The following is a 23461-nucleotide window of genomic DNA, read 5'->3' as shown; positions in this document are numbered from 1 at the left end:
CCTTTTCCCCTTTTGTTTTCCTTCTAACAAGAATTACTTCCTTTAAGTTTATAGAATATTTATATCTCAAAGCACAGGGAAGGAATGCAAGTTCCTCCAAGAAGGACTTTGGTTTCCCAAGGCTAATATTTACAGACCTCTGAGGGATGGGGGGGTGGTGGTTGGGATTGGTAAAGGAATAAGTGAACTTTGAACTGTCTCCCAAACTGCATTTCTAGTTTTACAAGGAGTTTAGAGATAAGGAATTAAGAGCAACTGTCTTTAAGCAATTGGGTTGTAACTTAAATGACACCAGAGGTTGATCCACCCAAAATCCTTTTATGAGGGTTTTAAATAGTTCTTCTTTCTCTCTGGGGACGTGGTTTCACTTTAGCTTACAGGAGGAGGCTTAAAAAAAAATCCCTTTAGGCTCTGAATATCAGTTTCCAATTTGGCCAAATTTCTGATCATAAAGTTATTAAATCCTTTCAGAGAAAAATACCGTATGCTAACACATATATAGAAGCTAAAAAAAAAAGGTTCTGATGAACTTAGGGGCAGGAGAGGAATAAAGGCAGACTCCTAGAGAATGGACTTGAGGACACGAGGAGGGGGAAGGGTAAGCTGGGACGAAGTGAGAGTAACATTGACATATATACTCTATAAAATGTAAGATAGATAGCCAGTGGGAAGAAACTGCATAGCACAGGGAGATCAGCTCGGTGCTTTTCCACCACCGAGAGGGGTGGGATAAGGAGGGTGGGAGGGAGACGCAAGAGGGAGGGGATATGGGGATATACATATGCATACAGCCGATTCACTTTGTTATACAACAGAAACTAACACAACGTTGTAAAACAATTATACTCCAATGAAGATGTTAAAAAAAATAGTTATTAAATCTTTTCAAATATCTTGCCAGATTTCAGCTGGAACAGACAATAAATATTTCTGGCAGTATTAAATAACTCCATGGACCCAAAAGGCATCTTAGTGTGCAAGTTACCACCTTCCCAAGATCTAGAGTCACTCCCATAGATAGCTAAAGAACCAATAGCCTGCTTGTCCCAGGCAGGCAGAACGCCAAGCCAAGCTCTTAGGACACAAAACTAGACAAGTGAGAATGCAGTAGTTGTCCCTGGGAGAGGAAGCGTCAATAACCAATGGGTCTGGATTTGGAAAGAAAGGGACAACGTGAAATTTTACTTTTCTGTCTCAGCCGAGCATGACAGAGATTCAGGAGATTGTGGTAAGAATTCTTACCCTTCAACTGGCTTCTGCCAGTTTTTCCAGGAATCCCCTCTACAGACTGGTTTCTTATTCATTTTAATTTTAACTTCCCTTGGCTATTTAAGAAAATAGCATAGCACTTTCCTAGGGAATCCTTTGGAGTCTTGGAGTCCCATCAGTTCTGGAAGGGGCCTAAAAGGGGGCATACCTTTAGGGGTGGATTATGAAGGCATTTGAATTGATGTTGACAAATCATCATAGGCCCTTGAAGGGCAACCTCTTTTCCAGTGTCCCAGATGATTACAACTAAAACAACAGTCCCTAGGCCAGTGTTTTAATTCAGGGCTCCTAGGAATGTGCCCTGTGGGGGGGCAGGTATTTTAGTTGCTTGGCCCTGAAGCTGTTGTACCTGTAAAGCTAATGGTTTGGTGAGCTTTTACTTATGATCTCCTGTCTTTAAATCTTCATTTGTCTTCTGCAACAATCTTTTTTTTTCCCCCCCATGAAGCTATTTTGGAATTTTGAAGCCTTTTGGATTCCTCTGTGTACTAATTAAAATAGGTATCCCATTCTGCTTGCTTAATTTGGGAACCCTTACTTTCAAGTGCACTTTTTAAATGATCTTGTCTAATCTGAATGTTCTGTCATGGCCATTGTAAACTAGGTTGTAACTCCCCAAGAGCTGGCAGCAATTTGGTAGGACCTGGGCTGAAAATGGAGATTAACCCACATCTGTGTCCAGCTGCCAAACTGTTTGACCCCCAACCTCATGGTTACCAAGCCAAATTCTTGGAGCTTCTACGACAGATAGTTCTTACCTATAAAATAGGTAGGTGTGCCGTAAGGTAGTGCACTTAACTCTGGATTTTAAGGAACCCATTTTTGATTTATTTAGTTAGTTAAACTTTTGGGTCTCTCAGCATCAAACTAACATCTAAAAAGTGTGCTGCTGAGTTGGAAATTGTGTGATGTTTCACAGTGTACCTTCTCGCACAGAAATTTTTTAGAGGTTGGCGGGTGACCTAGTGTCAATCTAACCCATTCTGTGACCAACTTACCCTACACAGGAGTTTTCAGGTTAAGTGGTGAGTGCTGTAACAGTTGTTAAATGCTCAATGCATGCCAACCATTTTTGCAGCTTTTTGTGACTCTCAAGTTTCTCCCATTATCAACTAGACTTTGCTGGACTTAGTCCAGTTCAAGTGGGACCCAGTCCAACCTCAGACTCAGTTTGGTTTTTAGGTTGGACCCAGTCAACTCTGGCCAGTAACCACCATGGAATCTGGGGATTGGGAGACAAAACCAAGGTCAGAGTTTTCAACCAAATAGGGAATTGCAGAAAACCAGTTAGATGGGGAGCTCCATGCAAAGAGAGTGGAGCTTAAAACCAAAAGGAACTTACCAATGGCCCTCGAAAATAACAGGAAAGACAGTGAACTCAAAGGTTGTATGGGGTACCACACCTGTGTTTCTCTTTGTCCCTAAATGCCATCAGAAGATAACTTTGGATCCCACTGTCACTGCCACCAAATCTGTTAAGTAACAAAAATTCAGCTGAGTAAATGTGAAGGTCTAACTGGCTTAATCCAAGAATTCATGAATTGGGCAGCAACCCATCTAACAGAGAGAAGCTCAGAGGAGCTGTACAAAAGGGAAAGCTCATCTTCTTTTGGCTGATGGAAAAGGGGCTATGTGGCAGATGACTTCATTGGCACTGACCAGAAAATTCCAGACTGAGCAATTAAGAGTACATTTCTGGGGGAGGTTCTAACTGCAGTTAGGTTAGGTATTAAGTCTTCGTGAGCTCAACATAAGTGACTCCATTTTGGGCCTGTGGTTTCTTTTTTTAACAATTACACAGATCCCATGGTTCTCTGAAATAAAAATTTCAGTTTATTTTCTAATTATAAAAGATAGTATATGCTTATTGTAAAAAACCAAAAAATGTAAACACAGAAAGGAATAAAAAAGTGCCACTATTCAGAGATAAACCCTGAAAACAAATCTTTCTTAACACACACATACTTTTCAAGGAGATCATGGTGAAGACCCAAGATAAGAAAAGGAAAGACTTGGCAAAGTTGTGAGCCTGTTGAAACAGCAAAAGTTCCTGTTGTTCTGAGCAAATGACTTCTTTGGGCTTTTGTTGTGGGAATGTAGTATGAATTAAGAAATTTGAGGGTTGTAGCTTTGAGGGGCTAAATTGCTCTGCATAATCATGTAAAAATTGGTCTCAGTAATAGCAGACTCCATTTTGCTTATTTTTGGAAATTAGAGAAAAGTAATTAGTTTATTTCATCACCAAGATAATATTGCTCATTCTTGGGAGTTGTACATGTACAATGTGGCTTGCTCAAGCAACCACAAAACATCACTGAATTTCCTTGCTTGCAAGGTCTCACCTCTCTTGTTCTTGTGTTCAAAACCCAGGCAATCTAGTTCAGAGACCCAGAACAAGATGGAAAGCAGGCTTCAGGCCTGGTTACCAACTCAAGCTGGAGGAAGGTCTAACTGTTGATTGTCACTCCCTTGATCAAGGTTGCCTCTGAACCCCACACAAGGAGATGCTTACCCTAGGTCAATATAATGGAAAGGAATGCTGGTATAAATTAGGCAGCCTGGACATATTGAAATTATAATATATGAGTACCTTGTGAGGTGATTTTCTGTGCATGTGTGTGGCAACAATAATTCCACCTTAGGTTTCTGTAATGTTTCTTTATTTTTTAAGAGTTGCCATTAGATATTAATACCTCCCCCACCCCCATTCCATTCTCCATATCTCTTGATTTTCTAAAACACTGGTGTTTTCTAAAACCAGATTACACCCCACCTATAGCCCTATAGCTAAAAATCTCTCCTGTAACTTCCCAGCAGCTTTGTGATAAAATCCAAATCACTGGCAGAATCCAGAAGTCCTCCTTAATCTGAGTCTTACAGCTCTTCCTGATTGGCATAAAAGCACCATTTGGATTCTAAATTCCATGAGGCCAGGTACCATGTTTCCTACCAGACATAAGCAATACTTGAAGTCATCTTTATAGAGAGAATGTGAACTGGCTCTTCTCTATTCTTGCCATGACATCATGTTTCCAACTTCACAACTAGAAATCCAGTTCCTATCCCCCCGATTTCCTTCATCTCTCCATCCCTTTTTCATTTGATCAACACCAACCCAGCTCAGTGAAGACCTCACTGCTACATGTAGGAAGCCATCTCTACTTTTCCCAGAATGGGTTAAGCATCCTCACCTGTGAGTCCTTAGCCCTTGTTCTCCTCTACCCTGGTCTTCAACTCTCCCCGTCTTTGTCACCACCAGCTCACAGCTCTTACCACTGTGGGCTTGTTGAAGGCAGTGACTATGTTTTTATCTTGTATTACTAACTTGAATACACAGAGCAGGAATTTAGTTGTGTTGAATTAATATGTTAGCTAGTTCATTTGATCCTCCCAAACCCTCTCTGATTAAGAAGGTATAACAGAAAAGGTCCTCTTAGTCTCTTTCAGTGAACAGGCAGGATTAGAGAGTTGGATAATTCATCCGAAGTTTTACAGCTAGTTAGCAACAGAGCTTAAACTGAAATCTGAAATTGAGACCAGTATTCTTTGTACTGTTCTCTCTTTGCCCCCCCTTTCTCACGGGCACGCTCTGTCACCCCCTTCCACACACATATATTACACACATGCATCTGTGGGGAGGGGAAAGTTACCCCCTTCCCCTCTTGATTCTTTTTGGCTGGTCATATAACTAAAATGGCAAAAAGCAGATTAAGAGGAGAAAATCAAGTTTAACGTGTACATATGGGGAATTCACATAAGCATGAGAAATTACAAAGGTAGTAAGGCAAGATGAGGTATATATGTCCTGGACCAAGGAGAAAGGAGGTGGAGGTTTGGGACTTCTAGGGGAAGTAAGATAATCCACAAGAAGATGGAAAGAGTTAATGCTTGGTAGACAAGTGTTTGCTGGGACATCTAGAGATAGTGGGACTCAAAGAAGACTGACCCACCAGGCCTTGCCAGGTTCTTTCCTGTCTACCACACCTAGTTTATATTATACTATAGTTAGCTATGGTGATAGCCCCTTCTTGCAGCGGGCCTTCTACCTTATCTTAGTGGCAACAATAATTCCACCTTAGGTTTCTGTAATGTTTCTTTACTTTTTTTTTTGCATCTTTATTGGAGTATAATTGCTTTACAATGGTGTGTTAGTTTCTGCTTTATAACAAAGTGAATCAGTTATACATATACATATGTCCCCATATTTCTTCCCTCTTGCGTCTCCCTATCCCACCCCTCCAGGCGGTAACAAAGCACCAAGCGGATCTCCCTGTGCTATGCGGCTGCTTCCCACTAGCTATCTACCTTAAGTTTGGTAGTGTATATATGTCCATGCCACTCTCTCACTTTATCACAGCTTACCCTTCTCCCTCCCCATATCCTCAAGTCCATTCTCTAGTAGGTCTGTGTCTTTATTTCTGTCTTACCCCTAGGTTCTTCATGACATTTTTTTTTCTTAAATTCCATATATATGTGTTAGCATACGGTATTTATCTTTCTCTCTTTACTTTTTAAGAGTTGCCATTAGATATTAATACCTCCCCCTTTTTTTAAATTTCATTTCCCATCTTCAAGCAGTTTGGTTTGTGTGTGTGTTTTATCTATCTATCTATCTATTTATTTATTTATTTATTTTTGGCTGTGTTGGGTCTTCGTTTCTGTGCGAGGGCTTTCTCTAGTTGCGGCGAGCGGGGTCCACTCTTCATCGCCGTGCGCGGGCCTCTCACTGTCGCGGCCTCTCTTGCTGCGGAGCACGGGCTCCAGAAGCGCAGGCTCAGTAGCTGTGGCTCACGGGCCCAGCCGCTTCACGGCATGTGGGATCCTCCCAGACCAGGGCCCGAACCCGTGTCCCCTGCACCGGCAGGCAGACTCTCAACCACTGCGCCACCAGGGAAGCCCTAAGCTATTAACTTCTGATTGGAGTATTTTCAGGGTTTGCACAGCAGTATTGAACTCTTCTTCCATTACTGCAGAGAGATTCCTTTTTCCAATTCATAATCTTTAAAGCTTGGCAATAAGACCCTCAGTGCTGAAAAGACATTGGGACTGGGATACGCAGCAGATTCCTATGATTTCTCGGCAAGCATGTCTATGTGGCACAACTTTATGAACAAAGGAACTCATGTTTGTAATTTGGCTGGTATTTAGGGTGGAGTATTTGGTGACAGAAGGAGACTGGTATCCAAATCCACATGGTCCTGACCATTTAGTCAGGAACCCTTTATACATTGGTTGTCACACAAAATAAAAAGACTAGAGTGGTTTACAGACAAGGTTAGAATGGAAGCTGTAATTCCCAGGGGTATTCCATGACTTTTGCCAGTGGTGCTGTAGTGTCCAAACGCCTCCATTCTCCATGCGCTCCTGTCGACATGTGAGAGTGAAACAGATTGCAAAATAGCTGATATAGGAGGTCGGTTGTCTGGTTTTGGCAGCTGTAAAGCTTATTTCTGTCACCTAACCAAAGTAAGTCCAGATTTTTGATCCACCCGTATATAGTTTGTGGTTTGGGGCAGCTTGATCATGGGGGCAGCTGCAATATCCTGACTTGTACGAGGGTGACCTCTGAGACATCCGGAACATGTGGTGATTTGGCAGACATTTGTTCCCAAAATGGTGGTGCTAGAGTCATTTGCAGTTTCCTTGCGAGGTTTAAAGATGTCACCTATGGAATCAAACCACAGAATTTGATTTGCAATATTGTCCTGGTATGTCACCCAAGAAAGGTCCAGTGTCATGTTTGCTTTTAATGCAAAGGGAAAATTTTTCACCTATTTATCTGGGTAAGGGACAGTCTGTGGGCTTCTACAGATTTTTTTCTGGGGCCCAAATGACTCACTAAAAGAAGATGCAGAGGGCTTCCCTGGTGGTGCAGTGGTTGAGAGTCCGCCTGCCGATGCAGGGGACATGGGTTTGTGCCCCAGTCCGGGAAGATCCCACATGCCGCGGGGCGGCTGGGCCCGTGAGCCATGGCCGCTGAGCCTGCGCATCCGGAGCCTGTGCTCCGCAACGGGAGAGGCCACAACAGTGAGAGGCCCGCGTATCGCAAAAAAAAGAAGATGCAGAGTGATTATTTTCTTGTCATGGATATCATACCCTGCCGCTCATCCATCTTACGTACTTAGCCCACCACGTCCACATCAGCAGGAACCCAGACTCGGTCAGGCTCTTTTGCACTATCCACATGTTGACATAATCAACACTCAGGCTGAGTTAGCGTGGCCAGGGTTTGGTAAGTTAGCATAAGGGGGTAAGGGAGGGTTAGTAAGAACAAAACACAGGTTGAAAACGAGCCCAGAGTGGAGACTTAGAGGAGAAATAAGATAGAGACAAGTGCTCTCCAGCTAGCCTTCTAATAAATGATTAATAAATGCAGAGAAAGGATTTGTTAATAAGAAAAAGTGTTCTGTTTTTTGATGTGTGTGTCTTAAAAGTGGGGAAAGGGAGATAGGTGAAAGTGAGGCTTCTTGATCTGTGATCTTGGGAAAAGCTGTCTGCTTCATGACGCTGGCTGCTTCTGGGCCTGGGAATCGGCCCTGGAAATCTTTCAAAATCACCTGGGGCATCTGTCTCCCACTTGTCTTGAGAGGGATGTTCTGGGCCTGTGTTGGCATGGCTTGCGTGGATCAGGAGGATTTTCCTTTTGACGACAGTGTAGGTGGTTGGCAGTACCTCATTAGGTCCTTCCCAGGGAGGTGACAGCACATGTTTTCTTCTAAAGACCTTGATGTACACTTGGTCTCCTGGTCGAAAGGATGGCGAGGCTTATCAGTTGATGGAAGCCAAGCCCCTTTTACCTTCTTCATGTACATTTGTTGTTGTATCTAGCTAGTCATATCATCAGGTTGTTCACCTAAGTTCCCATAATCTTCACTTAACCCAGGAATGGAAGGTTTAGAAATACCAATGGACATTGGGTATCCAAAGACCATTTTGAAAGGGGTCAGTCCATGTCTCCTATTTGGAGTATTCTGGATCTTTATAAGGGCCAAGGGCAAAGCTTCTGGCCATTTAAGTCCAGTTTCTTGACAGATCTTTCCTAAAGTTTTTTTATGTCTAGATTTTTTACGTTCTACTTTCCCTGAGGGTTAAGGATGATATGGGGTCTGAAATTGTAATGAGTACCCTGGAGTTTTTGCAAGCAAGTGCTTTATGTTGTAAAATGAGTTCCTTGATCTGATTCAGTCCATACAGGAATGCCAAAGTGAGGAATAACCTCAGTTATTAATGTCTTTACCACTGTTGTGGTTGAGGCACGTCTAGTCCAATAGGATTCAGTCCATCCACGAAACATGTAGACAACAGCCAAACAGTGAGAATAGCCTAAAGTGGGAGGAAATCTATAAAATTCATTTGGAGTGCCACAAAGGGGAATGTGGGCCTTGGAGGATTTCTTGGGGTATCCCAGGTATTTCCCAGAAATTTGGGGAGATTTACAAGTAGTACACAGGGAAATACTTTGGTCAGAAATTTTATGGATGCCAGGGCAAAACCAATTGTCTTGTATTTCCTTAATTCTCCCCCATCTGCACATACATCCCACTTGATGGGATATAAGCCAAGAGGTTAAAGGGAAGGGTGCTATAGGAAGTCCATTTGGCCAGATGTATCCATCTGGTAATTGTTCAGCACCCTTTTGCACCCATTTGCCTCTTTCAGACGGCGGGGCATTTGCTTAACAGTTGATGAAATCAGTCAAGAATACAAGTAAGTTTAAAAATTCGGTAGAGAAGGAACAAGGGTGTCCATTTTGAGCTGGATTTTAGCAACTCTGTCAGCCTGATCATTTCCTAAAGATACAGCATTTCCTTGGTATGGGCTGAACAATGAACAACAGTTTTAGAAGGGAGGTGAATATCTTGTAATAAGGCAGCTGCTATATGGTCATTAGCAATAAGATTACCTGCAGAAGTTAAGAGGCCACGGGATCTGCAAATTGTGCCAACAGCAAGGCAGACTCCAGCAGCACATCTGGAATCTGTGTAAATAGCGGCAGTTTTCCCTTCTGCTAAGGTACAAGCTCTAGTAAGAGCTATGAGCTCAGCAGCTTGGGCTGATTTTCCTGTGGCATCAGAATGAACAGCAGGCGTCCCACGAGGGGAAACTGCAGCATAACCAGTTATGTTTCCCAAGAAACTTCATTGACGGGAGCCATCACAAAATAGAAGTCAGGCTGGGTTACCTAAAGGGGTGTCTGAGAGAACCTCTCGTGGCTTTGAGACCATTTCTACGGCTGCAAGGCAATCATGTGTGATACAGCGGGGCTGTCCATCAGGGAGGGGTAGTAAAGTAGCTGGATTCAAACGGTTACAACGATGTAAGATGATAAGAAAGTCAGCTCATAAGTGGCCTGTCACCGTGTAGAGAGTTGCTGTATCCTTTGAACTTGTAGAATAGCTGACACCGCCTGGGGAACATAGAGATGAATAGGGGAGCCTAACATGCACACTGGCTTTGTCAATCAAGGCGGCAGCTGCAGCCACTGCACAGAAGCATGGGGCACACCTAATGCCGCAGGAGCTAACTGGCATGAGAAACATGCTACAGGGATGTATCTTGAGAAGCAGAAGATTGTCCTAGAATGCCTGCAGCAGTCCCATTATTTTCATGGCGGTATAGATGAACAGGTCTGTCAAAATTAGGTAAGCCAAGAATTTGGAGTGTGGACAAAGCTAATATTAAAGCTTCAAAGGAGATTGATTAATGCCTCTGAAGGGCCAGGAAATAGGCTCTGTGTTGTGATCTAGGAGAAGAGCAGACAGAGGTTTAGCAAAGGCTGCAAAATTAGGAATCCATTGGCAGCAGTAGCCAGCTGCCTCCAAAAGTCCACGTAACTGTTTTTTTCATTTGGGGGAGGGGAATGGACAAAATCGACTTAACCCCATCACATTCACCATTGTGAATGAATTCTAGGTCGAGCGATGATGTTAACCAGATATTCTAACCACAGTGTGCTGATGTGACTCCAAAAAAAATGTTTTTAAAAAGTATTTGGCAAGACCTTTATTGAAATAAGAGATGTTTTTGTTTAACCACCAGAACCTCAGTAAAAATTGGGACTATTATTTCTGGGGATTCCAGAACTTCCTTTGGAAACATCCCCCAACTCAAAAGAAAGTCTGATGTAACCTCGTAAAAATCCATGTTGCAATAGGTGCTGTGTCACTGAGAACCACCGAAAAGACAGGGTTAAGGGCACAAAACGAGCTGCAAACCATATATGGAGAAACCCTTTTCTTCACACTTGTGATGAACTCATGTTCTGCTTTCCGTTTTCTCAAAGCTGAAGTCGACTGTGCTTTGTAAAACCGGCTCACCGACCCTCGGGACCTGCAGTGCCTCTGGATTCCAGCCTCCGGGTCTCCATGCCAGACAGTCTGAGCATGCGAGTCACACTTGCTGTGACACACTGGATGCTCTCTGTGGTCTCCAGTTCTTCCTCTCCAGCAAATACTTTGCCAGATATCGAAAATGAAGATTTCATCAAAGACTGTGTTCGAATGCACAACAAGTTCCGATCAGAAGTGACTCCAAAAGCCAGTGATATGCTATACATGGTAAGAAAAACATGAGGGCTTGTGGCAGAAGTCAGTCAAAAACAACTAATGTGGATTGATTTTGGTGGTGAATCCTTGGTAATCCTGACCAGTGCTCTCGCGGTGATGAAGGTGTGCTTTAAATTCACCACCTGCGATCAAAACGAACCCAGTTTCTCTCTGCCTACTCAGTTCTTGTTATAAAGCAAGTATGTTTTACTTCTCTTTTTGGACACGTCCTTTGCACACGTCCTCAGGTGCAATTTATGTCTCTTTTTTGCCTATTAATTTTTGTGAGGTTTTTTTGGTTTCGTTTTTTGTCTCTAAGTTGACTTTTTTTTGTTGCCGGCAGAGTACTGACTGTCTCAGGGAGGCCGCAGGGCGTCTGGGGGAAAGGCTAGGATTTTGATTCAGTCAGGCTTGGGTTTGAACCCTAGGTCTGTGGCTTTGGCCTGGTTTTTTAACCTTTCTGAGCTTCTTACGATAGGGGCTATCGTAGGTATGAAATTACAGAAAATATGTGAAACCAGCATGTTATTTTGCAACATAATAGACCTTCAGTGAAATGTTGTTCTGTGTCACTCACTTTGATTCTAAATTCCTCGAAACTAGATTATCATGTCTCCCACTAACGCTAGTCAAAACTTGAAGACCACAATATGATCCTCCACATACGGAGGACCTACATGTTCGTGGTCCTTCTCCATTCTGGACATCGTGCCTCACCTCCCATGCAAATTCCCACTTTGCTCACTGCGGTTACAGCGTTGGGTAACAGGCTCCATTCTTGACCCTCCTAGTGTTTCGTATTTATTTCTGCAGACTTGGGACCCAGTACTAGCCCAAATTGCAAAAGCATGGGCAAGGAACTGTCAGTTTGCACACAACATACAGCTGAAGCTACCCCACAAGCTGCACCCAAATTTCACTTCACTGGGAGAAAACCTCTGGACTGGGTCTCTGTACCTCTTTTCTGTGTCTTCAGCCGTCACAGACTGGTACAACGAAATTCAGTACTATGACTTCAAGACTCGGAAATGTGACAAGGTCTGTGGCCATTATACTCAGGTAAGTATCTGCCTTATATTCTCTGGAAGCCGTCGTTTCAAGGGTGAGGAGAAAGCTGGAATCTGGTGTTAAGAAAAATATAGAGTAAGCTAGTGTCCCTGTAAATATTAGAGAGTAGGGGTTACAGGCTTACTTTAAAAATAAATAAATGGAGGGCTTCCTGGTGGCGCAGTGGTTGTGAGTCCGCCTGCCGATGCAGGGGACACGGGTTCGTGCCCCGGTCCGGGAAGATCCCACATGCTGCGGAGCAGCTGGGCCCGTGAGCCATGGCCGCTGAGCCTGCGCGTCCAGAGCCTGTGCTCTGCAACGGGAGAGGCCACAGCAGTGAGAGGCCCGCGTACCGCAAAATAAATAAATAAATAATAAATAAATAAATAAATGGAACAGACTCCAATACCAGAGGAGATAGTGCTTGAAGAGTGTAGTTACATGGACATAGGTAAAATGTGAGGCCCACCAATCTGCACAGCCTTTGAATAATTTTGATCACACCTGTCTTCCCGTGGTATTTAGTGCCATTTGTGAACAATCAAAGGACCTTATGAGTAAATGGATTTATTCCAGGTACGAGTTCTCTAGGAAATTTGAGTCAATTGTTCTGGGACTATAAAACTGGGAGAAATAAGCCTCTCAGACAGAAGCATCAATAAGAATTGAAGGGGACTTCCCTGGTGGTCCCGTAGTAAAGACTCTGTGCTTCCGCTGCAGGAGGGCATGGGTTCGATCCCTGGTCGGGGAAGATCCGCATGCTGCGCAGTGTGGCCAAAAGAAAAAAAATTGTGGTAATAATAGTTGATGCTTCCATATCCTCTTAGTCTTTCAAACATGGACTAAGAATCTATGATGTGCCACATGAAGACGAAAAAAAAGTCCCAGACCCAGTGGAGAGGTCAACATATAAATTTGTACAAATAATCCTGTAGCTACCCTGTACCCACATCTACAGTATTAGTGTCAATAGCCACATTCAGAGCTTCTCGATGAGATTTTTTCTTTCTTTTTTTTTTTTTAAATTCAAGCTGTTTTTGGCTTCCTAACTCTAACTCACATTTGCAACATGGTGGAAACAAATCCCTAGGAAAAGTCTTCTATAATCTTCTTAATATGCTGCCTCCCTATACTGGCCACATTTTATTTATTTTATTTCCTGGCGGTCCTTGTCAAACCAATAACTAAAAGTAGTGAACCTATGTTTGACTGGTTTTAACGTAGAAAAAAATTGTTGAAATGATGTCTGAGAGCAAAAGCATTTCTAACAAGCCAGTTAACTTGGAATATTAGGTGTTTTTAAGAGCAAAATGTTGGTAGAAAAACTCAATATAGTTCAGCCTTATAAAGATACTGACCTCACTGGTGGTGGTATAGATGAAACACGTTTGGCACAGTTACAGGAAATTGTTATAATGAGAGGGAAAGGGTTGATGTCAGTGAAATTTTCATCTTAAGGTTATTGTAATCAAGGAGGAGCTATGAAATCATCAGTAGGCTTGGTCCCTTTCTTGGAAATATAAGTAAGGTCTCCCCTAGACTTGCCCAATAAGCCATCAATTTTGGTTTATATTAACAAATAAACCAGAAAATAAATTTCATTGGATTCCCACAAATCCTAAAGGGCAAGAAAGCTAAATCCAGAGTGCCTACAAGCGGTATCTGGTGCCATTATGCACTATGGTATTAATCTCCAGGAGTAATTGTCAGTCTGAAGGTGCTGACTCTCAGTCAGTGTTTAAGCTTCTCCCCTATTCTAGGCACTTTGTAAGGTACAGGTCATGCGTTTTAGTCCAGACTCCTGAAAAAACAGAGCCTGAGATAATAGCTTACGTGCTAAGATTTTACTCGGGAGTACGATCGCAGAGAAGTGAGAGGGAGGAGAAATGGCTTGTGGGGCAGGGAATGAGGGACACAGCAGGGAATGGCCCCTGACCCTTAGGAGGTGACTTTTATTTGGAAGAGACATGTGTAAGTGGATGTGTTATAGCGTATAGCTAGTGCAGCTCGGAGAAATTGACAAGGTGCCATGGGAGCAATGGGGACAGAGCAACTGACCTGGCCAAAGGGAGGTATGGAGACACAAGACTTGTTCATACAGCAGGAGACATGTAAGTTGGTTCTTAAACTGAGTGAGAGTTTGTCAAATAAAAAGGAATGTAAAAAGAACTCCAGGCAAAATTAACAAGGTGTAGAAGGTGTACAATGTGTACAAATGAACTTGGCATTTCAGAAGAATGGCAAGGAGCTTAACCCACCAAATACACAGTAATCCAAAGACTGTTAAATTGACAACAGTCTCCTAAACCCTGCAAGTTAAAAGATACTTCATGTCCATCATTCCAGGAAGTCAAAACAAGAGGAGGAAACTTCATTATATGTCATAGAGGCCTGAGATCTCAGAGATGGCCCTTCCCAAATTAACAGAGCTTACTTGTAAATCTTCCTCTTGCATTTAGGGGAAAAAAAAGAGGGCTAATATTTGGGACATAAAACATTTCCTAAAATCCAGTTCCTTTCAGACAGGTAGCAGAGCCAAAGTGAGTGATCCTAACCTGTTCTCTTTAAGAGACCACTACAGTCTACCCCCCAACTCAAATGAGGGAGAGGATGTCCAGGGACCTCTGGGTCTGGGAAGAGACAGCACCAGCAACTACTTTTTAAATGAATGTGGTACTTCGTTCTCTACATGTAAGATCTCATTCAACTCTCACCACACACCTCTAAGAGATGCTATTATCCATAGATGAATAAACAGGCCCAGAGGGGTCAAGAAGTTGTTATCCCAGTGTCATTTAGCTAGTAAGAGGAAGAGTTGGGATTCAGATATAAGATATGTTGCTTATCTAGTAAAGTAGTAGTACTTAGTAGTCATTGAACAAAGTTTAGATTTCTTCCATGAGCTGTTTTTCCATCAATTGGAAGAAGGCTCTGACAGCTTGATTGAAGACTTCTTGTTTTTATCCTTGCAAGAAATCTTGCAAGGAGGTCCAAGATTACTCAGTTGCCATTTTAAATTCATGCTGGAAATTACCTCAAGTGGGTATTTATAACTTCCCACTTACCCTCATGTTAATTGTTAATAAAAAGCAAGCTATTTTCAGATTTTGGCCAGTGAGCAGTGGTTGTACAGAGTAAAGACAATAGATTCAGATGCATTTTTTTTTTTTTTTTTTTTGGCTGCATTGGGTCGTCTTTGCTGTGCGTGGGCTTTCTTTAGTTGCGGCGAGTGGGGGCTACTCTTCACTGCGGTGTGCAGGCTTCTCATTTCAGTGGCTTCTCGTTGCAGAGCATGGCCTCCAGGTGTGTGAGCTTCAGTAGTTGCAGCACCCGGGCTCTGTAGTTGTGGCATGCGGGCCCTAGAGCGCACGGGCTTCAGTAGTCGGGGTGCGTGGGCTCAGTAGTTGTGGTGCACAGGGTTCAGTAGTTGCGGCACACAGGCTCTAGCTGTGGTGCACAGGCTCTAGCTGTGGCGCACGGGCTTAGTTGCTCCGTGCATGTCCACTGCATTGGCAGACGTATTCTTAACCACTGCACCACCAGGGAAGTCCCCAGATGCATTATTACTTCATTAAAGTGTGATATTTCTTGACATGTTAACTCAATGCTTTAGTTCTGTCTTCACTAGAGATTTCAATTGTGGAAGAATTCTGGTGTATTGATATGGAAGATTATTTAGCTTAGATATTTTGTTGCCGACAGTTCATCTTTGTAAAGTTTGGGAATAGTTTGACTTAAAAAGCTGGGCGGTGGACTCCTCTGGTGGTCCAGTGGCTAAGACTCCACGCTCCCAATGCAGGGGACCATTTTAAATTCATGCTGGAAATTAACCTGCTCAGGGAACTAGATCCCACGTGCCGTGACTAAAAGATCCCGCGTGCCACAACTAAGACCCAGTGCAGCCAAACAACTAAATAAATATTAAAAAAAAATAGCTGGGTGGGCAGCAGCTCAGGTTTGATAGTGCTAATAATGCCCACTAGATGGCACTATTGATCTCATTTCTTTTTATCCCCACCCGTTGAAATTTTTATTTTTACACCCTCCCAGAACGAACGGAAGTGTGCGATGTTTCAGTTTGTCTAGCTGATTTTGTACATGTTGCATATTACTGATAATGAGTCAGATGGACTCATACTGAGAATTGAAAGGGGAAGATGGTGTATAGGGGTTGTTAGCTAGAAGGAAGAGACATGCCTGCCCCCACTGGGTTGGGTTCCCCAGATGCAATGTTTTTGTTAGGTATAGGTTCCTGATTCTGCTAAAAAGGAGAGCACTCTGGAAGCATCTTGCTTAGGGCATGGACTGTCCTCACAGCACTTTGTGGTCAAGTAGCATTAAGTTCCACCCCTCATCTAGGAAAAATTGGGGCAGTATGTATTTATAGATTTGTTATGAGGTTAAACATGTTGCATGTAACATGCTGAACACTACCGGCCACTAGGAAAATTCTCAGTGAGTAGCTCTTAATTTTTTAAAATTCTTTTTGTTTACCATATGAAAAAATGAAAACATGCAACAGGAATCTACCTGATTAAAAAGAAGTTTCAAAAGTTTTAAAGCAGAAGAAAATTAGTCATAAGAGAATAAAACATGAACATCTGCTGAGAGCTTGCTATGTTCCATAAGCTGTTCTAATCACTTTCTTATTAGCCCATTTAGAATGTCAAAATAAGCCTGTGGAGTAGGTGGTGTTACCCTCATTTAATAGACGAGGAAGCTGAGGCCAAGGTCACACAGTGGGTGGCTGAGCTGAAATATAAACTTGGTCTTTGTAACCCCAGAGCCCACAGAGTTGAACCCAGAAACTGAATGCCCATGAAGCTATTAAAAAGAGGCCAACTTGAATGGATGGATAAACTGATAAATCCATGCAATAAATATTACTCGGCAATGAAAAGGAGAGTGACTAGTAATGAATTCAACAACATGAGTGAATCTCAAATGCTTATGCTTAGTGAAAGAAGCCAGATTGAAAAAGCTACATTTAAACTGATTCCACTTATGTAACATTCTGGAAAAGGCGAAACCACAAGGACAGAAAATAGATTAGTGATTGCCAGGGGCTGGGGGTGGGAGCTGACCACAAAGGGGCACAAGGGAGCTTTTGGGGAAATGTTCTAGGTATTGAATGTGGTGGCGGCTGCACAACTACATGCTTTTGTCAAAATTCATAACCTAAAACGGATGGCCTCTGTGTTAATTACAACCTGATTTAAAGAGAGCCCAACTAAAACACAAGACGAATGGTAACTAACATTTGCACTGTCTTGGAAAAGAGAGATCAGAAATGTAAAAGAAAGTAGAATAAAAGAAATAGCATAAAGCATTAAGTGTGTGTGGGAGGAACCCAAAGGTTAAGAGTACTTGACACTTGAGATACAACACTGGAGGAAAGTGCTCAAAGACCAGAGGATCAGAATATAAAATGATGGACTCAGGCGATCGTACTCCCAACATGGCCCGTTAGCATGCATAAGAATCACCTGAGAAACTTGTTAAAATAGAGAAACTTTTTCGCTGAATAATGTTCCAATATGTGTGTGTGTGCCTGTGTGTATGTGTGTGTATATAAATACACTACATTTTCCTTAAGGAAATCCTGTCATTAGCATGGATAGATCTACAGGCAGTACGCTAAGTGAAGTAAGGCAGACAGACGGAGTCAAATACCATATGATCTCATTTATGTGTGGAATCTTAAAAAAATAAAACGAACTCTTAGAAAACAGATTGGTGGTTGCCAGAGGTGGGGGATGAGTGAAATGGGTGAACGTGGTCAAAAGGTGCAAACTTCCAGTTTTAAGATAAATAAGTCCTGGGGATGTAATGTACAGCATGGTGACTAGAGTTAACAGTACTGTATCATGTATTTGAAAATTGCTAAGAGTATATCTTAAAAGTTCTCATCACAAGAAAAAACTTGTAACCATGTGTAGTAATAGGTGTTAACTAGCTGTTGTGGTGGCCATTTTGCAATATATACAAATACTGAATCACTGATTCAGTATTGTACACCTGCAACTAATATAATTTTGTATGTCAGTTATATCTCAGTTTTAAAAAAATACAGATTTCAAGGACAATTCCAGTGACTCTCATGCAGTAGGACTGAGATGGGCCCAGAAATCTGCATTTTAAACAAAGCACCCCAGAGGAAGTCACTTTGAGATGCAGTGAATAGAAATGAAGAAATATAAAAATAAATACAAAAATGATTGGGAAATTAAAGTACAAGCATCAAACCTGAGAATGAATGGCCATAAAACTAGGTGCTCTCGGGGAGATAGAGGCCTGATTTACTTGGTTACCTGGAGTTCCCTGCAGGGGATTCCAGGGTGTGAGATGGGAAGGGAGACACCCCACCTCAACCAGGGAGGGCCGTCCTTCACCAAAGGAGAGCACTGATCCTCTGTGGGAGACCAGTACCTGCCTCCGCAGCTCCTCCCCAGTTGTCACACAAGGAGGAGGACAGAATGGAAAGTGTCCCGGCCCCGCCCCCCGACACTGCCCAGCCCTCCCTAGCTCCTCCCCCACCTCCTACTCCATCCATGAGCCTTGGAGGAGCTGCCTCCATCCTAACCCTCTTCCCCTACTCTACACTCTCTCCCCAGAGAGCTGTTCTTAATTGATTTTTTTTCTTTTTTTTTTTGAGTAAATTTGACCTTTTTCAGCAGACACACCAGCCTTGTCTCAGTTCTGTGAGTCTTTCCCACCTCGGGGTTGGTTCGCACAGGTGTGCCCTCTGCTGGGAACCTTCTCTGGCCTCCTGGACCAGCTCACTTTCAGCTTCGGCCTCACTAACTCAGAGCAGGATCCCTGCTGTAAACTCCCTGAGCGCCCTCTGCTTCCCCTTCACAGAGCTCAAAACCCTAGCCTAATGGTTTCTTGACTGCTTTTCTCTACATTTTGTGAAGGCACCCACTGGCTCCAGCTCATTCATCTCCCTGTATTTGGTACAAATAGTCACAAAGTTGCTAAATATATATATATATATGTAAAAATTATTTAAAATTCTATTTTGTATCACTGTAAAAAGGAGTGCATTTAATTGCTGGCTTAAATCCACACTAGATTTTTTTTTTTTTCTTGTGGTACCCGGGCCTCTCACTGTTGTGGCCTGTCCCGTTGCGGAGCACAGGCTCAGCGGCCATGGCTCACGGGCCCAGCCGCTCCGCAGCATGTGGGATCCTCCCGGACTGGGGCACGAACCCGTGTCCCCTGCATCGGCGGGCGGGCGGACTCCCAACAACTGCACCACCAGGGAAGCCCCCACATACTAGATTTTTAAAATACTTTACTTTTTTCTTCAGCCTTCTATTACAGCAAACAGTCTTAGTTAGGATGAGCTGTGTAATTTATGTGGCCTAATGCAAAATGAAAACGTGGATCCCCTTGTTCAAAAATCATGGGAAAAGTGCCACTGAAAGTGCTAAAATGCGTGCAGCACTGAATTAAACCAGGTATGGGGGCCCTTCTGATCACGGGGTCCAGTGGGACAGCACATCCCTCTCCTGGAAGCTGGCCCTGTTCTTGCTTTCCCTCCTATGCCACTAGCCACTCCCTTTCAATGTTTTGCTGGCTGTTTTTTTTTTTCTTTATCCCATGCTCTCATTTAGTTGTTTATTATCTTTGCTTACAAGATCTAATCCATTCCCACGTCTTCCAGGTTTGTGTCTCGAGCCATGCTCTGTTTTCTGACCGGCAGATGGTCGTCTGACAGGCATCTCGAGAGTAGCAGGAACTGAACAGAACCCCTTGTCTGTGTTCCCACCCACTTCCTCCTTCCCTCATTTTCCCCGTCTCAGCAAATGTTGTTCAGACCCAAACATTAACTTGATTTTTCTCTCTCCCTCTTACCCCACCCTCAAACCAAAAGCAAATTCTTTCAGCTTTACCCCTAAGCTGAACCATGAACCTGGTCAATTCTAGGGAACCCCACTACCATCACCGAAGTGAGAGTCACCATCTGCTCTTTCCAGTACCAGTGAAGCAGTCTCTCGAATTCCCTCCCTCTTTTCACCCCTGTTCTTCTCAGTCCATCTAGTTTATCAGCCAAAGTGACCTTCCTAAGACCTGAAAAAGGGACTCTCCCTCCCTCCACTACAATGAGCTGCTCCTCTCTGACCTCATTGCCTGTGAGTTTCCCCAACTCCTGGATCCCAGCTCCGCTTGCCTTTATTTATTTATTTTTGGCTGCGTTGTGTCTTCGTTGCTGCGTGGGCTTTCTCTAGTTGCGGCGAGCGGGGGCTACTCTTCGTTGTGGCGTGCGGGCTTCTCCTTGCGGTGGCTTCTCGTTGTGGAGCACGGGCTCTAGGCGCACGGGCTTCAGTAGTTGCGGCTCACGGGCTCTAGGCATGCAGGCTTCAGTAGTTGTGGTAAGTGGGCTCAGTAGTTGTGGCTCACAGGCTCTAGGTGCACGGGCTTCAGTAGTTGTGGCACATGGGCTCCGTTGTTGTGGCTCGCGGGCTCTAGCGTGCAGGCTCAGTAGTTGTGGTGCACCGGCTCAGTTGCTCCGCGGCATGTGGGATCTTCCCGGACCAGGGCTCGAACCCGGGTCCTCTACATTGGCAGGTGGATCCTTAACCACTGCGCCACCAGGGAAGCCCCTCTGCTTGCCTTCTTTCTGCCACTCTTGCACGCAAGCAGACTCCACGCCAGGGCCTTTGCCCCAAGGGCTCCCTCTGCACGGATGCTCTTCCTCCATCAGCTGGTCTCCTGCATGTTTTGAGCGCTGCCTCTTCATCATTCAGGCCTCATCTCAAATGCTGCCTCCACACTCGAGACGCCTTCCCTGCACATCCAAGTGAAAGCAGCCCTCTTTCTCCCCAGCAGTCACTCTCTATCCTGTTAGCCTGTTTTATTTCTTCATTGCACTGTCAAAATTTGCTTAGTTATTATTTCTCTCTCTCTCTCTCTCTCTCTCTCTCTCTCTCACACACACACACACACACACACACACACACACACACACACACACACACACACACACACACACACACACACACACACACACACACACACTTTCCAACCAAATTCTGACTACCTAAAACTTCCCTAGCGGTAACTGCTTTGCCTAAGTAGAGTTAACATGCCTGTGTTTACGCAGGCCTAATCATACTCAAGTGTTCATTTTAGTATCTCTCTCTTCTTAACAATCTGTATTTTCTTTCAGATTGTTTGGGCAGATAGTTACAAAGTTGGCTGTGCAGTACAGTTTTGTTCTCGAGTTGCTGGCTTTGAAAGTCTTCGCAATGGAGCACATTTTATATGCAACTATGGACCAGCGTAAGTGCCCAAATTAACCTCTTTCTGGGAAAAGAAAAAAAAAACTATTTTAAAAGTATTTATCTTCATTATAGAAAATAAATCTGGGTAATAAAAAAAGTTTAAAAGAGAAAATTAACGTTACCCTTAATTCCTCTGCCCAGAGATTTACTCCATTTACACTGATACCTTTTTCTTTGTATGTGCGTTTGTGTTTGTGTGTGTCTGTGTGTACACCTTTATAAACACTACATAAACACACACACACGAACACATTTTTAAGAGTAGGAAAACTAAAATGTTTTCAGGGACATAGATTAATTGGATATTTTAATAACACCACAAGATGGGAAGATTAATATTCCATTTAATATTTATTAACTTATTAAAAACTTTTCAAAGCAGAACAAAAACCCACTCTGAATTGAATTTCTCAATTTATATAACTTATTTCATTTACTTTTGACAGTTTTGTTTTTGAAACAGACATCATTTTTCTCCCTTTGGAAAATAGGAAGATGCATGACATTCTCCTCCAACTTCCTTTAAACTTATATATGTGTGCTTATGCATCGTACACATACTTAGAAAACTGAGATGATGGAAATACACATTTTCTGTTTTTTACTTAAAATTACATATGAGCATTTTCCATGGCACTGAAGTTTTAAACAGATTACAATAATTAAAAACAATGCCATAACGTTTGTATAAAGCTTTCTATGTACTAAGCACAGTTCTAAGTGCTTCGCATATATTAAACTTATTTAATCTTCATAAAATGTCTGTAAGTTCTACTATTACCCCTGTTTTGCAGATAAGACAGCTGAGGCCCTGACAGGCAACCAAGGAAACTGAAACTTCCTACTTCTTTATTGGGCAGAATACTTTAGGTCCCTTTGTCTTTCTGTGTTTTATTGAAGTATAGTTGATTTACAGTGTTGTATTAGTTTCTGGTGTACAGCAAAGTGATTCAGCTATACACGTATGTAATAGTTTGCATCTGCTAATCCCAAACTCCCACTCCATCCCTCCCTGACATCCCCACCGGCTCTTGGCAACCACAAGTCTGTTCTCTTTGAGTCTGTTTCTGTTTTGTAGGTAAGTTTGTGTCATATTTTAGATTCCAAATACAAGTGATAGTATATGGTATTTGTCTTTCTCTTTCTGACTTACTTGACTTACTTTGATAATCTCTAGGTCCCTCCATGTTGCTGCAAATGGCATTATTTCATTCTTCTTTTATGGCTGAGAAGTATTCCATATATATAAATACACACCACATCTTCCATCTTCTTTATCCATTCATCATAGATGGACATTTAGGTTGTTTCCATGTCCTGGCTATTGTATATAGTGCTGCAATGAGCATTGGGGTGCATGTATCTTTTCGAATTATAGTTCTGTCCAGATATATGCCCAGGAGTGGGATTGCTGGATAATATAGCAACTCTGTTTTTAGTTTTTTGAGTACCCTCCATACTGTTTTCCATAGTGGCTGCACCAATTTACATTCCCAGTGAGGGAATGTAAACCCTCACTGTTGGAGGGTTCCCCTTCCTCCACACCCTGTCCAGCATTTATTACTTGCAGACTTTTTAATGATGGCCATTCTGACCGGTGTGAGGTGGTACCTCATTGCAGTTCTGGTTTGCATTTCTCTAATCATTAGTGATCTTGAGCATCTTTTCATGTGCCTATTGGCCATCTCCATGTGTTCTTTGGAGAAATGTCAATTTAGATCTTCTGCCCATTTTTTGTTTTTTTGTTGTTGTTGCTGTTATTGAGTTGTATGAACTTCCCTTCATCGGTTGCATCATTTGCAAATATTTTCTCCCAGTCCATAGTTTGTTTTTTCGTTTGTCTATGATCTCCTTTGCTGCGCAAAAGCTTGTAAGTTTGATTAGGTCTCATTTATTTTTGCTTTATTTCTATTACCTTGGGAGACTGTAGATATCTTTGTCCGAATCATTCCCATCTAGACAAAAGTCAGGCCTTTCCAGTAGCATGTTTCTCCCAAGATGAATTCTATTTCCCTAGAAGTCACAACTGCCTTGTTTTTAGCTTGTTTTTGAAGTAGCAATTTTCCTCTCTTCTTTAAAGTATGGAATGCACAATTAAAGTATGAAGCAGCATAAATGACTGCATCAAAAACATTCTAGAATTTAACAACTCAATGAGTACTGTGCTTTTTAACAATGAAAGATACTCCAATGATTAATGTCCATTTTGGATATCTTTTATAATTATCAGAATCTCTACTATATTCCTTTGACTATTTTCCACAGGGTAACATAAGCAGAAGGGTAAATTTGAGACAACCTAAATTAATT

The 23461-nt window shown here is 42.7% G+C and overlaps 1 protein-coding gene across 1 annotated transcript in view; it reads left to right on the top strand.

The window, feature by feature from the left end:
- GLIPR1 (GLI pathogenesis related 1) overlaps positions 1 to 23461 on the top strand; it is a 37139-nt gene that overhangs the window by 8788 nt on the left and 4890 nt on the right. The window contains exons 2-4 of the mRNA XM_079937604.1: positions 10553 to 10826; positions 11628 to 11873; positions 21037 to 21149. Of these exons, the coding sequence (XP_079793730.1) occupies positions 10635 to 10826; positions 11628 to 11873; positions 21037 to 21149 (551 nt within the window). The 5' untranslated portion in view covers positions 10553 to 10634. The remainder of the gene's footprint in view (positions 1 to 10552; positions 10827 to 11627; positions 11874 to 21036; positions 21150 to 23461) is intronic.

The sequence above is a fragment of the Stenella coeruleoalba genome (assembly GCF_951394435.1).
Source record: "Stenella coeruleoalba genome assembly, chromosome: 11".
Classification (NCBI taxonomy): domain Eukaryota; kingdom Metazoa; phylum Chordata; class Mammalia; order Artiodactyla; family Delphinidae; genus Stenella; species Stenella coeruleoalba.
This window is presented reverse-complemented; position numbering and strand designations above follow the sequence as displayed.